The sequence below is a fragment of the Gopherus evgoodei genome, unplaced genomic scaffold (assembly GCF_007399415.2).
Source record: "Gopherus evgoodei ecotype Sinaloan lineage unplaced genomic scaffold, rGopEvg1_v1.p scaffold_32_arrow_ctg1, whole genome shotgun sequence".
In the NCBI taxonomy this organism is placed as follows: domain Eukaryota; kingdom Metazoa; phylum Chordata; order Testudines; family Testudinidae; genus Gopherus; species Gopherus evgoodei.
In genome coordinates this window covers 6,351,562-6,364,476 of record NW_022059994.1, presented here as the reverse complement: position 1 = coordinate 6,364,476, position 12,915 = coordinate 6,351,562, and the positions used below count along the sequence as shown (strand labels likewise).

At 58.2% G+C, this 12,915-nt stretch overlaps 1 protein-coding gene across 1 annotated transcript; it reads right to left on the bottom strand.

The window, feature by feature from the left end:
- Positions 1 to 1,412: 1,412 nt before the first annotated feature.
- Positions 1,413 to 3,998, bottom strand: IER3 (immediate early response 3). Its single transcript, XM_030543991.1, has 2 exons — positions 3,738 to 3,998; positions 1,413 to 2,843 (listed from the first exon to the last, which is right to left on the bottom strand). The coding sequence occupies exons 1-2, from the start codon at positions 3,939 to 3,941 to the stop codon at positions 2,535 to 2,537; spliced, it is 513 nt and encodes a 170-aa protein (XP_030399851.1). The 5' UTR covers positions 3,942 to 3,998; the 3' UTR covers positions 1,413 to 2,534.
- Between the last annotated feature and the right edge of the window lie 8,917 nt (positions 3,999 to 12,915).

Below are 12,915 nucleotides of genomic sequence, written 5' to 3'. Positions count from 1 at the left end.
ATAGCTCATGTTTTCTGGCCCTTTAATCAATGTTGTTGCTTTTCTCTGGACCTTCTCCAAGTTTTCCACATCTTTCCTGAGATGTGGCGCCCAGAACTGGACACAACACTCCGGTTGAGGCCTAATCAGTGCAGAGGAGAGCGGAAGAATGACTTCTAAGTTCCTGGTTACGACACTACAGTTTATCTCAGAATGAGGTTTGGTTTTTTGGCAACAGTGTGACACCGTTGACTCATATTTAGCTTGTGGTCCACTGTGACCCCAGATCCCTTCCTGCAGTTCCCCTTCCTAGGCAGCCATTTCCCATTTTGTGTGTGAGCAACTGGTTATTCCTTTCTAAGTGGAGGACTTTGCATTTGCCCTAATTAAATGTTATCCTGTTTCCTTCAGACCATTTCTCCACTTTGTCCAGATCATTCTGAATTTTAATCCTGTCCTTCAAAGCACTTGCAATGCCTCCCAGCTTGGTATCATCCGCAAACTTTATAAGTGCGCTCTCTATGCCATGAGCCAAATCATTGATGAAGACATTGAATAGAACTGGACCCAGAGCTGATCCCTGCGGGACCCCTCTCGTGATGCCCTTCCAGCCTGACTGTGAACCACTGTTAACTCCTCTCTGGGAACAGTTTTCTACCCCGTTCTGCACCCACATTAGAGTAGCTCCATCCACATTGCATTTCCCTAGTTTGTGTAGGAGAAGACACATGCGAGACAGTATCAAAAGCTTTACTGAAGTCAAGCTAGACCACATCTCCCACTTCCTCCCTGTCCCCAAGGCTTGTTACTCTGTCAAAGGTAACGAGCCTTGTGGAGGGGGGGGGCGGGGGGCACGTGGGGGAATAGATAACACCACCATTCAGCTGAGAATGAGAACCCAGGTGTCCTGACTCCCAGCCCCCCACCCTTACCCACTTAGGGTGACCAGACAGCAAACGTGAAAAATTGGGACAGGCTGTGAGGAGGGGGGAAGGCAATAGCCTATGTAAGAAAAAGACCCAAAAATCAGGACATCTGGTCACCCTAACCCACTGGATCCCACTCCCCTCCCAAGGCTGGGCCAGGTTTCCTCACTCTGGAGCTGCACCCCCCCATCATGAAACAGACTAGCCTCTCTGAAGAGTCCCCCCCAGGCCCTGCCCCCATGGTCCACCATCGGCCAATGAGAATGTGTCCAGCTGATGTAATGCAGGAAGTGGGTGGAGCTTGGAATGTGAAGGGCCCCCCTCCCCACTCCTTGAATGCTCCTGTAGTTGAATTGCACTTTGCCCCCTCCCCACACTCAATCTCCTTGCACCTCCAGCACCATGAGATCCTTTCACCCCTCGAAGTGAGCTGAGCTTTGCCTTCAGCCAACCCCCTCCCCCAAGGGGTGTGGGATCCCCCTGCCCCCCGGAAATCAGACACACCCAAAGGAGTCAGCACGTTTATTTTGTTCACAGAACATACACAGGTTGGACGACTCGTCCGGGAAAGAGTTTGGGGCAAACACACCTTGGAAACATCAGCCTGAATTTTGGTCCGTTCGGGGCAAGTTTTGGCCTCCGAAGCATCCAGAGCCTCTCACAACAGCTTACACAGTAAGCGTATGCAGCAGCCAGGGACTCTGCTGGTCTGACACCCAGGGCGTGAGCATAGCTGGGGGGTGTCCGAGAAGGAAGGGCAGGGGGGCAGCGATCTCACCCTGACTTCTCGCCTCCTCCCAGGGTCAGAAAAATCCCCATTTGGTCCAGGCTTAAAGCAGCCAAATAATTTTTCGGACTCCAAACTTCTCCCTCCACCCAACTCACCCATACTTCCATGCCCCAGTTAAGTAGCTAGTTTATGGGAGACCTAAGGATCAGAGGCTGTTTTGCCACAGAGCAACCCAGCCTGGCCTCTGCCTGGAGAGCTGTAGTGGTGAGTTCTAGGACATTTGGCTGGCACAAAGTTTACCCCTTCCTAGGAGCATTTCCATAGTTTTAATACCTCCTCGAGATTTGCAGGCAGCTCTTCCTGTCAGCTCCACCTCGCCTCAGGCTGCTTTGCTACCAATTAGAGGGGAGTTTCCCCCTCTGGGTAACAGCACTAACAAACATTAAAGTCCCCATAGAGACAAGAGCAAGATACATGTCCCGGTTTAAACTGATGAGGACGTTCAACGGTTTTATTCCACCTTGGTTTAAAGCAGCATTTTCCCTGCAGGCATGTTCCCACTTTGATCATTAAATAGAACATCTTTAAATTACAAATATTATAAATATTATAAATATTAGATATTAATAAGTTATGTCAGTAATACTCCCCCACCCCAAAGTCTCAGTCATTGCTGGAGCCAGGAGTTCCCTGCTCACGGCTGCCGAAGAGGTTTCATGTTGCTACTGACGTCAAGCGTCCGGCGTCATCCGGATTCTTCACCTGCTTAGTTCAGAGGCAGCAGCAGAAAGAGTTGGCCAAAGGCCAGGCGGGGTTAACCCATTAGTGGCTGGAGTCAGGCCCCCGGCCCGGTTGACCCCTTAGGTGTCTTGGCCTGAGAAACCCTGGGTGGGGGGGTCTCAGAAAGCGGCTGGATTCTGCTCCAGGAACTGGCTGATTTCCAGGGTGGATTCAGCAGCCTCGTGGCCCCCGTGCAAACTGGTAGCGTTGGCCACCTCTGGGACCTCCAGGGGCATCGGGAGCATTTCTGAGAGGGGGGGCTCACAGCGGGAGCCCTCACTCTGCACAGAGTGGTCAGGGATCCCCGGCTCAGGTCCCAGGGCCAGGTCTTCGTCAGCATTATAGACTTGGTAGAAGATGATGGTGAGGAGGATGAAGAGCAGGCGCTTGGCCTGGCTGCGTTCCTTGGCCGGGTAGTAGCGTTTCACCTGGTCGGGAGGAAGGAGACAGGACATTAGAGACCTGGCTGGCAGGGGGACCCAAGTATTACCCACAATGCACTGGTTCCACCCCAAGTTTACCCAGAATGCCCTAGCACTTAGCCCTGGGGCAAGCCCACTACCCAGAATGCCCCACACCCAGCTATGTGGCTGGGAGGTCAGCCCAGTTACCCAGAAACCTCTGCTTCTACCCACAATGCCTTCTTCTGCCAAAGAAACCTGTGATTCGGGGGCAGCGCAGGCTCAGCAGCTGAGCCAGGCAATCTGAACCCCCATTGCACCAAGCATGATCTAGATGCCTCCCTTCTGTGTCATATGCCCCATAATGCTCCCATCTAGGGGGCAGATTAGCAAGAGAATCACCCCTGGCAGTGAGCAGCAGGGAGCCTGGGACACACACAGCCCCCCCACCATTAGCAGGGGATCTCTGGGGCAGAGAGACATGCACATGGGGCTTCCTGTCCAGGATACGCAGGACCAGTCCAATGGGGTGACTCATCCTGCACTGGTCTGTATGCCCATAGCAAGAGGGCTGGGCTACAGGTCTCAGCTTCCCCCCAACCCCCTGCAGCATGCTCAGAGATGGGGAGACACACTCCCAGCTGCAGGGAGCCATGCTGCCCCATAGGCTAGTGGGGGGTGAGGCTACTCCACCCTCACCCTCCCTCCAGCAGCAGGGACTGACCCAGTGAGCCATCAGCAGCCTACTTCTACAGCAGGGGAAACTGAGGCACAAGGGGGTGGATCAACAGGTAGATCCCTCCCCCCACACTAACCCAATAGACCCCTTCCCCACATCCCAAAGAAACCCAGGAGTCAACTCCCCCCTCACCCCCAGAGAACCCAGGCATCCCGGCTCCCCCCGCAGCCCCCCAGACTCACCACGGGGGGGTAGAGCACTTTGCGCAGCCGTTTCCTGCCCCGGGTCGGGTTCCTGCGGGGAGGGGTCTGGCTCACCGCGGGCAGGGGGTCGAAGGTGAAGTACTGGGGCCCGGTGCCCCTGCTGGGGGGCTCGGCTCTGGGCAGGGCGGGCATCCGGGGCTCGCAGGCTAAGCACATGCTGGTCGCACCGTACAGCGCGTTCATGGGGCTGGGGCGCAGCGCGATTTTCAGAAGTAGTCCCCGGGTGCGGCGCACAGCGATCTTCTGCCCACATCCCCCCGGCGCAGCTTTATGAATGGAGCCAGCCCCGCCCCTGGCGCCCCATTGGCTGCGCCCGGGGGTGACAGCTCAGCGTGCGATCACGGGGGGAAAATCCCGGGCCGCTGCGCGATGCTGGCCCCGAGCCCGGGCGGGGAAAGGCACGTAGCGGGCGGGGCTGTGGGGGCGGGGCAGAAAATAATGAATGCAGGAAATCTGCAACTACACACAGAGTGCAACGCTCCCCCCGTTGTGCGACACACACAGTGTGCAACCCCCCCCCGGCTGTGCTACACACACACACACACACACACACACTCTCCAGCTGTGCAACACACACACACACACACACACAGTGTGCAACTCCCCCGCTGTGCAACACACACACACACCAGCTGTGCAACACACACAGTGTGCAACCCCCCCGGCTGTGCAACATATATACACACACACTCCAGCTGTGCAACACACACACACACACACACACTCTCTGTGCATCCTCCCTGGCTGTGCAACACAGACACACACACACACCCTCCCCTGGTTGTGCATCATTCACACACACAGAGTGTGCAACCCCCCTCCGGCTATGCAACACACACACAGACACACACACACACACACCCCGGCTGTGCATCACACATGCACACTGTGCACCCCCCCGGTGGTGCAACACACACACAATGTGCAACCCCGCAGCTGTGCAACACACACACAGACACACCCCAGCTGTGCAACATACACACACACGCACAGTGTGCAACCCCCGGCTGTGCAACACATACACAAACACACACAGAGTGTGCAACCCCCCAGATGTGCAACACCCCCCAGCTGTGCAACATACACACACACCCCAGCTGTGCCACACACACACACAGACCCACCAGCTGTGCATCATACACACTTCCTCAGCTGTGTGCAACAGACACACACACACACTGTGTATACACCCCCAGCCATGCAACACATACACACAGACACACACTGTATACACCCCCAGCTGTGCAACACACACACACCCCAGCTGTGCAACACACACACTGTATACACCCCAGCTGTGCAACACAGACATACACACACTGTATATACACCCTCAGCTGTGCAAAAGATATACACACACAGAATACACACAGAGAGTAAACACACCCACACCAGCTGTGCAATACAGACAGAGAATACACACACACAATGTATATACACCCCTCTAGCTGTGCAACAAACACACACCAAAAATACACACAGACACAGTATATACACCTTTCCAGCTGTGCAGTAGAAACACAGAGAGCGCACACACACACTCTCTCACACACACAGGGTACATACACACACCCCTGAGCTGTGCAAGAGATGCACGCAAAGAGAATACACACAGGGTACACACACACGCACACACACACACCAAGTGGTGCAATAGACACTCTCCGAGCTGTGCAAGAGGCACACGGAGAGAATACACACACACTCTCTCTCACACACACAGAGTACATACACACACCCCTGAGCTGTGCAATAGACACACACAGAAAATACACATACACAGTAGACACACAGAATACACACACAGAGAGATAATATATACACGCACACACAAAACCAGCAACGAGGAGTCCTTGTGGCACCTTAGAGACTAACAAATTTATTTGAGCATAAGCTTTCGTGGCCTAGAACCCGCTTCATCAGATGCATGGAGTGGAAAATACAAACATTCTGAGCAGTACATTACACACACCCACTAATCCCCACATTTTGAGCTGTGCAATACACACAAACACACACAGAATACACACCCACAGATCCTGAGCTGTGCAACATAAACACACAGCATATCCTCACGCTGGCACACACATCCTGAGCTGTGGAACGTCACCCATCCCAGCTATGCAACACACACACACACACACACACACACACACACACACACACACACACACACACGAGAATAAATACACACAAAGAGCCGCGCTTCCTGAGCTGTGCAATAGACACCCACACACAAACTAAAAGCTCTCAAAAAATACACACGTATTGACCCCCACATCCTGGGCTGTGCAATACACAAACACACCCAGAATAAACACTCTCCCAGAATGTAAATCCTCCGACTTGCACTTCCTGATGTGTAATAAACAAACACAAACGTCTGATTATCCACAGCACTTACTTGCATTTCCTGCCCTAGGTAATAGATACACACAAAATACCTCCCCCCCCCCCAAAAGATGCCTGTAAAATACACTCAGGGTATCTGTATATATTGACCCCTGCAGCCGGCTCTGTGCAACACACACACAGTCAGCATACTTGTACCCATGGCCTGACCACACAGTAGACATAGACACACACAGTCAACACAAACACGCTGCTGGAACATAGACACGCACTGCCCCACACATCCTGATCTGCACAATAAACACACACGGTGACACACACACACACGATGAGCACAAACACACTACCAGAATAGTCGGACGCACTGCCCCTCACAGCCGGGGCTGTTGCCAAACACGCGCACAATAAGCACAACGGATGTCAATGCACAGCCAACAAAATGCATACGGTCAGCCCAAAGACACACCGACCCACATGTACACCCAGGCTACACACACTCCCTGACACGCGTCCCAATGCACACACTCAACATACACACACACGAAGCAAGCATGCATTCGCTGACACAGTCACACACGAGCACAGTTCCTCTCTCTCTCTCTCTCTCTCTCTCTCACACACACACACACACACACACACACACACACACACACACACACACACACACACATTACAACATACACTCCCTCCCCCAGCACCCGGCTGTGAGCAGCCTCAAAGCAAACACGATATAGTGCGTGTTGTGATTTCATAAGATTAGAAAAACCAGATGCCAGCATCCCGTGTGATGCAACACAACTTCCCCGTTGGCACAGGGGAACAAGGGGCAGGAAATGGGGCCTGGGACCTGCCCCTTCTAGGGGGCATTGGCTCCCATCCAGCCCCAGGGCAGGGACTGGCTGGCTCAGGGGTGCAGGGAATGGGGTGTGGGACCTGTCCCCGCGAGGGGCTCTGTGTGTGGGTATTGAGGGGCCCTTGCTGGGGAGTTGGGGTCGCGGGAGGGGGCGGCCCAGGCACCCTGCCAGAGGCAGATCAGGGAAAAGGAAGTGAAGTCCAGCTGGTGAAATGGAAAAATCCATCTCCACTAAACAGCTTCAGAGCCACTTCAGCCGTGAGTCAGCAAAATCAGAACTGGAACCGACGGCCTGAATCCCACGGGCCAGGATCTTCCGGCTACCCACCCCCACTTGTGCTTCCCGGGAGCCAGGATGCCTGGGTTCTACCCCTGGCTCTGGGAGGGGAGTGGGGTCGAGTGGGGGATGCTGGGAGCCAGGACGCCTGGGTTCTATCCCTGACTCTGGGAGGGGAGTGGGGTCGAGTGGGGGATGCTGGGAGCCAGGACGCCTGGTTTCTATCCCTGACGCTGGGAGGGGAGTGGGGTCTAGTGGGTAAGAGTGGGGGGATGCTGGGAGCTAGGACTCCTGGGTTCTCTCCCCAGTGCTGGGTCTAGTGGGTGAGAGTGGGGGATCCTGGGAGCCAGGACACCTGGTTTCTATCCCTGAGTCTGGGAGGGGAGTGGGGTCTAGTGGGTGAGAGTTGGGGGATGCTGGGAGCCAGGACGCCTGGGTTCTATCCCTGACTCTGGGAGGGGAGTGGGGTCGAGTGGGGGATGCTGGGAGCCAGGACGTCTGGTTTCTATCTCTGACTCTGGGAGGGGAGTGGGGTCTAGTGGGTGAGAGTGGGGGGATGCTGGGAGCCAGGATGCCTGGGTTCTATCCCTGACTCTGGGAGGGGAGTGGGGTCGAGTGGGGGATGCTGGGAGCCAGGACGTCTGGTTTCTATCTCTGACTCTGGGAGGGGAGTGGGGTCTAGTGGGTGAGAATGGGGGGATGCTGGGAGCCAGGATGCCTGGGTTCTATCCCTGACTCTGGGAGGGGAGTGGGGTCGAGTGGGGGATGCTGGGAGCCAGGACGCCTGGTTTCTATCTCTGACTCTGGGAGGGGAGTGGGGTCTAGTGGGTGAGAGTGGGGGGACGCTGGGAGCCAGGATGCCTGGGTTCTATCCCTGACTCTGGGAGGGGAGTGAGGTCAAGTGGGGGATGCTGGGAGCCAGGACTCCTGGGTTCTATCCTGGCCCTGGGAGGGGATTGAGGGCTAGTGGTTAGAGCAAGGTCGGGGGCTGGGAGCCAGGACTCCTGGGTTCTCTCCCCAGTGTTGGGTCTAGTGGGTGAGAGTGGGGGATGCTGGGAGCCAGGACTCCTGGGTTCTATCTTAGCCAGTTAGCTGGGTCCCAGTGGAGGTGGGACCGTGTCTGTCCCTACTGCCTGGGGCAGGGGGTACAGAGTTGGCAGAGGCCAGTGTGCTGGGGGTCAGCAGCGGTCAGGTGTGGGGCCGAGGGGAGCCCGGGCAGAGGCTGAGCCGAGCCCAGTGACTCTTAGGGTGCGTCTACACTACAGGATAAATTCGAATTAGCTTAAACTGATTTTATAAAACAGATATTATAAAGTCGATTGTGCGCGTCCACACTAGGCACATTAATTCGGTGGTGTGCGTCCGTGGTCCGAGGCTAGCGTCGATTTCTGGAGCGGTGCACTGTGGGTAGCTACTGTAAAAGAATGAGGCCAATAACGTCGATTTGCATCCACACTAACCCTAAATCGATATAGTAATATCGATTTTAGCGTTATTCCTCTTGTTTTGTAGGAGTACAGAAATCGATTTAAAGAGCCCTTTAAATCGATATAAAGAGCAGTGTAGTGTGGACGGGTGCAGAATTAAATCTATTTAACACTGTTAAAATCGGTTTAACAGCGTAGTGTGGACCAGGCCTTACAGAAAAGAGGAAGCCAGAAAAGGCCCCAGTCCCCCGTCACAGGGACACTTTAGTCACTTGCAGGGCCCCCCCCCCCAAGCTGATACAAGCCAGGCTCCCGGAAGGACCTGTGCCTGGAGTTACGAGAAGTGGGGGGCAGGGGCTGCATAGTCCTCACTTCCCGTGGAGGAGCCGAGTTTGCGGTTGGGGGGAGGGAGCTGAGCTAACGCGGGCACAGGAAATATGGGGGGTGGGGGAATCAAGGTGAGGACACATCTGGGCAGTGTGTGATGGGGACAGAGGCATGAAGGGGGATGGGAAAAGGAAGAGCCGGGGGCTGCGGGTCAGGAGTGAGGGGCACCGGCAGAGCTGCGGGGAGCCCAGAGTTGGGCTGGCAGGGGGTGCAGGTCAGGAGTGGGGGGCACTGGCAGAGCTGGGGGAGGCAGGGCTGGGCTGCCAGGGGCTGCGGGTCGGGAGTGAGGGGCACTGGTAGGGCTGTGGGGAGCCCAGGGCCGGGTTAGCAGGGGCTGCGGGTCGGGAGTGAGGGGCACTGCCAGAACTGGGGCGGGGGGAGCCCAGGACTGGGCTGGCAGGGGCTGTGGGTCAGGAGTGAGGGGCACCAGCAGAGGTGTAGGGGGCAGGGCTGGGCTAGCAGGGGCTGCGGGTCAGGAGTGAGGGGCACCGGGAGAGCTGGGGGAGGCAGGGCTGGGCTAGCAGGGGCTGCGGGTCGGGAGTGAGGGGCACCGGCAGAGGTGTAGGGGGCAGGGCTGGGCTAGCAGGGCTGCGGGAGGGAGTGAGGGGCACGGCCAGAGCTGGGAGGGGGAGCCCAGGACTGGGCTGGCAGGGGCTGTAGGTCAGGGAGTGAGGGGCACCAGGCAGAGGTGGGGGAGCCAAGGGCTGGCTAGGCAGGGGCTGCGGGTCGGGAGTGAGGGGCACGGCAGAGCTGGGGGAGGGGACCCCAGGGCTGGGCCAACAGGAGCTGCGGGTCGGGAGTAAGGGGCACCGGCAGGGCTGGGGGGAGCCCAAGGCTGGGCTGGCAGGGGCTGCAGGTCGGGAGTGAGGGGCACCGGCAGAGCTGGGGGAGGGAGGGCTGGGCTAGCAGGGGCTGCGGTCGGGAGTGAGGGGCACTGGCAGAGGCTGAGGGGGCAGGGACTGGGCTAGCAGAGGCTGCGGGTCGGGAGTGAGGGGCACCAGGCAGAGGTTGTAGGGGGCAGGGCTGGGCTAGCAGGGGCTGCGGGTCGGGAGTGAGGGGCACCGGCAGAGGTGTAGGGGGCAGGGCTGGGCTAGCAGGGGCTGCAGGTCGGGAGTGAGGGGCACCGGCAGAGCTGGGGGAGGCAGGGCTGGGCTAGCAGGGGCTGCAGGTCGGGAGTGAGGGGCACCGGCAGAGGTGTAGGGGGCAGGACTGGGCTAGCAGGGGCTGCGGGTCGGGAGTGAGGGGCACCGGCAGAGGTGTAGGGAGCAGGGCTGGGCTAGCAGGGGCTGCGGGTCGGGAGTGAGGGGCACCGGCAGAGGTGTAGGGGGCAGGGCTGGGCTGGCAGGGGCTTCAGGTCGGGACTGAGGGGCACTGGCAGAGCTGGGGGAGGCAGGGCTGGGCTAGCAGGGGCTGCAGGTCGGGAGTGAGGGGCACCGGCAGAGCTGGAGGGGGCAGGGCTGGGCTAGCAGGGGCTGCGGGTCGGGAGTGAGGGGCACCGGCAGAGGTGTAGGGAGCAGGGCTGGGCTAGCAGGGGCTGCGGGTCGGGAGTGAGGGGCACCGGCAGAGGTGTAGGGGGCAGGACTGGGCTAGCAGGGGCTGCGGGTCGGGAGTGAGGGGCACCGGCAGAGGTGTAGGGAGCAGGGCTGGGCTAGCAGGGGCTGCGGGTCGGGAGTGAGGGGCACCGGCAGAGGTGTAGGGGGCAGGGCTGGGCTAGCAGGGGCTGCGGGTCGGGAGTGAGGGGCACCGGCAGAGCTGGGGGAGGCAGGGCTGGGCTGGCAGGGGCTGCAGGTCGGGAGTGAGGGGCACCGGCAGAGCTGGAGGGGGCAGGGCTGGGCTAGCAGGGGCTGCGGGTCGGGAGTGAGGGGCACCGGCAGACCTGGGGCAGGCCAGGGATGGCGGCGGGGCGTTGTGAAGGGACGGAGGGTGCTAGGCCCGGGCAGGGGGATGGTTCCTGTCCCGAGGTGGCTGGGCAGGAGCGGGGTGTTGGCGTCCCTGAGCAGGACGCTGCAAGCCCTGGGCTGGGTCAGACACACTTTAGTACCAAGCTGCCGGGGATGGGGAGCTGCAGGCAGCGAATGGGCCAGGGCAAGTCCTGGCGCCCACGCCCTGCACTGCAGCTTGCCCCATTGACACCAGTGCTGGGAGGGGAGCGAGGTCTGGTGCTTAGAGCCGGGGGGGAGGGGGGAGCCAGGACGCCTGGGTTCTTTGCCACTGACTCACTTTTCCTTTCAACTGTTATGTCATATCAACTCTTCAGGCTGGATTTTTCCAGTCCTGAAATGGAGTTAATAATACAAACCTGCATCTGTCACAGAGCCAGGGGGAGAACCCAGGAGTCCTGGCTCCCAGCCCGCCCCTGCTCTAACCACTAGACCCCACTCCCCTCCCAGCACTGGGAAGAGAACCCAGGAGTCCTGGCTCCTGCCCCCCCACTCTAAGCCCCATTCCCTGACCAGGGGCCTGGCTCTGGGGTTCGCGTGTCCAGGTGCTGAGGGAAGGTGAGTAAGTCGCTGAACTTTATAGTTCAACCCGGGGGCTGGGTTTGTTTGTAGTTTGGCAGGAAAGCTGGGGGGCCCCTGGAGCTCCTGGCTGGCTCTGAACCCAAGCAGGCCGCAGCTGCCCGGCTAGCCAGGTCGGGGCGGGGGTGTCTGGATGGGCTGAGTCACCAGCCACACACTCAGAAATGACTCGTGTAACCCCTGTAAATATGACTTCAACACGACCCAGCTCTGAGCTCAGCTTCCCACCTGGAATACGGCCCTGGGGCCAGAGCCGGTTCTGATCTCAGTGAACCCGGTGTGAAACCGGAGTGACCCCCCTGCCATCAGTGGAGCCAGAGCCAGTTCTGATCTCAGTGACTCTGGTGTGAAACCGGATTGACCCTCCTGCTGTCAGTGGAGCCAGAGCCAGTTCTGATCTCAGTGACTCTGGTGTGAAACTGGAGTGACCCCCCTGCCATCAATGGAGCCAGAGCCGGTTCTGATCCGAGTGACTCTGGTGTGAAACCGGAGTGACCCCACTGCCGTCAATGGAGCCAGAGCCAGTTCTGATCTCAGTGACTCTGGTGTGAAACCGGAGTGACCCCACTGCCATCAATGGAGCCAGAGCCGGTTCTGATCTCAGTGACTCTGGTGTGAAACCGGAGTGACCCCACTGCCGTCAGTGGAGCCAGAGCCAGTTCTGATCTCAGTGACTCTGGTGTGAAACCGGAGTGACCCCCCTGCCGTCAATGGAGCCAGAGCCGGTTCTGATCTCAGTGACTCTGGTATGAATCTGCAGTGACCCCCCCCTGCCGTCAGTGGAGCCAGAGCCGGTTCTGATCTCAGTGACTCTGGTGTGAAACCGGAGTGACCCACTGCCGTCAGTGGAGCCAGAGCTGGTTCTGATCTCCAGGACTCTGGTGTGAAACTGGAGTGACCCCCCTGCCGTCAATGGAGCCAGAGCCGGTTCTGATCTCAGTGACTCTGGTGTGAAACCGGAGTGACCCCCCTGCCATCAGTGGAGCCAGAGCCAGTTCTGATCTCAGTGACTCTGGTGTGAAACCGGATTGACTCTCCTGCTGTCAGTGGAGCCAGAGCCAGTTCTGATCTCAGTGACTCTGGTGTGAAACTGGAGTGACCCCCCTGCCGTCAATGGAGCCAGAGCCGGTTCTGATCCCAGTGACTCTGATGTGAAACCGGAGTGACCCCCCTGCCGTCAATGGAGCCAGAGCCGGTTCTGATCCGAGTGACTCTGGTGTGAAACCGGAGTGACCCCACTGCCGTCAGTGGAGCCAGAGCTGGTTCTGATCTCAGTGACTCTGGTGTAAAACTGGAGTGACCCCCCTGCCGTCAGTGGAGCCAGAGCCGGTTCTGATCTCAG

Excerpts from the sequence above, each read along its gene's own strand:
- IER3 (XM_030543991.1), bottom strand. The coding sequence starts at position 3,941 with ATGAACGCGCTGTACGGTGCGACCAGCATGTGCTTAGCCTGCGAGCCC. Across the intron at positions 2,844-3,737 it reads AAGTGCTCTACCCCCCCGTG|GTGAAACGCTACTACCCGGC; the intron begins GTGAGTCTGGGG and ends CCTCCCGACCAG.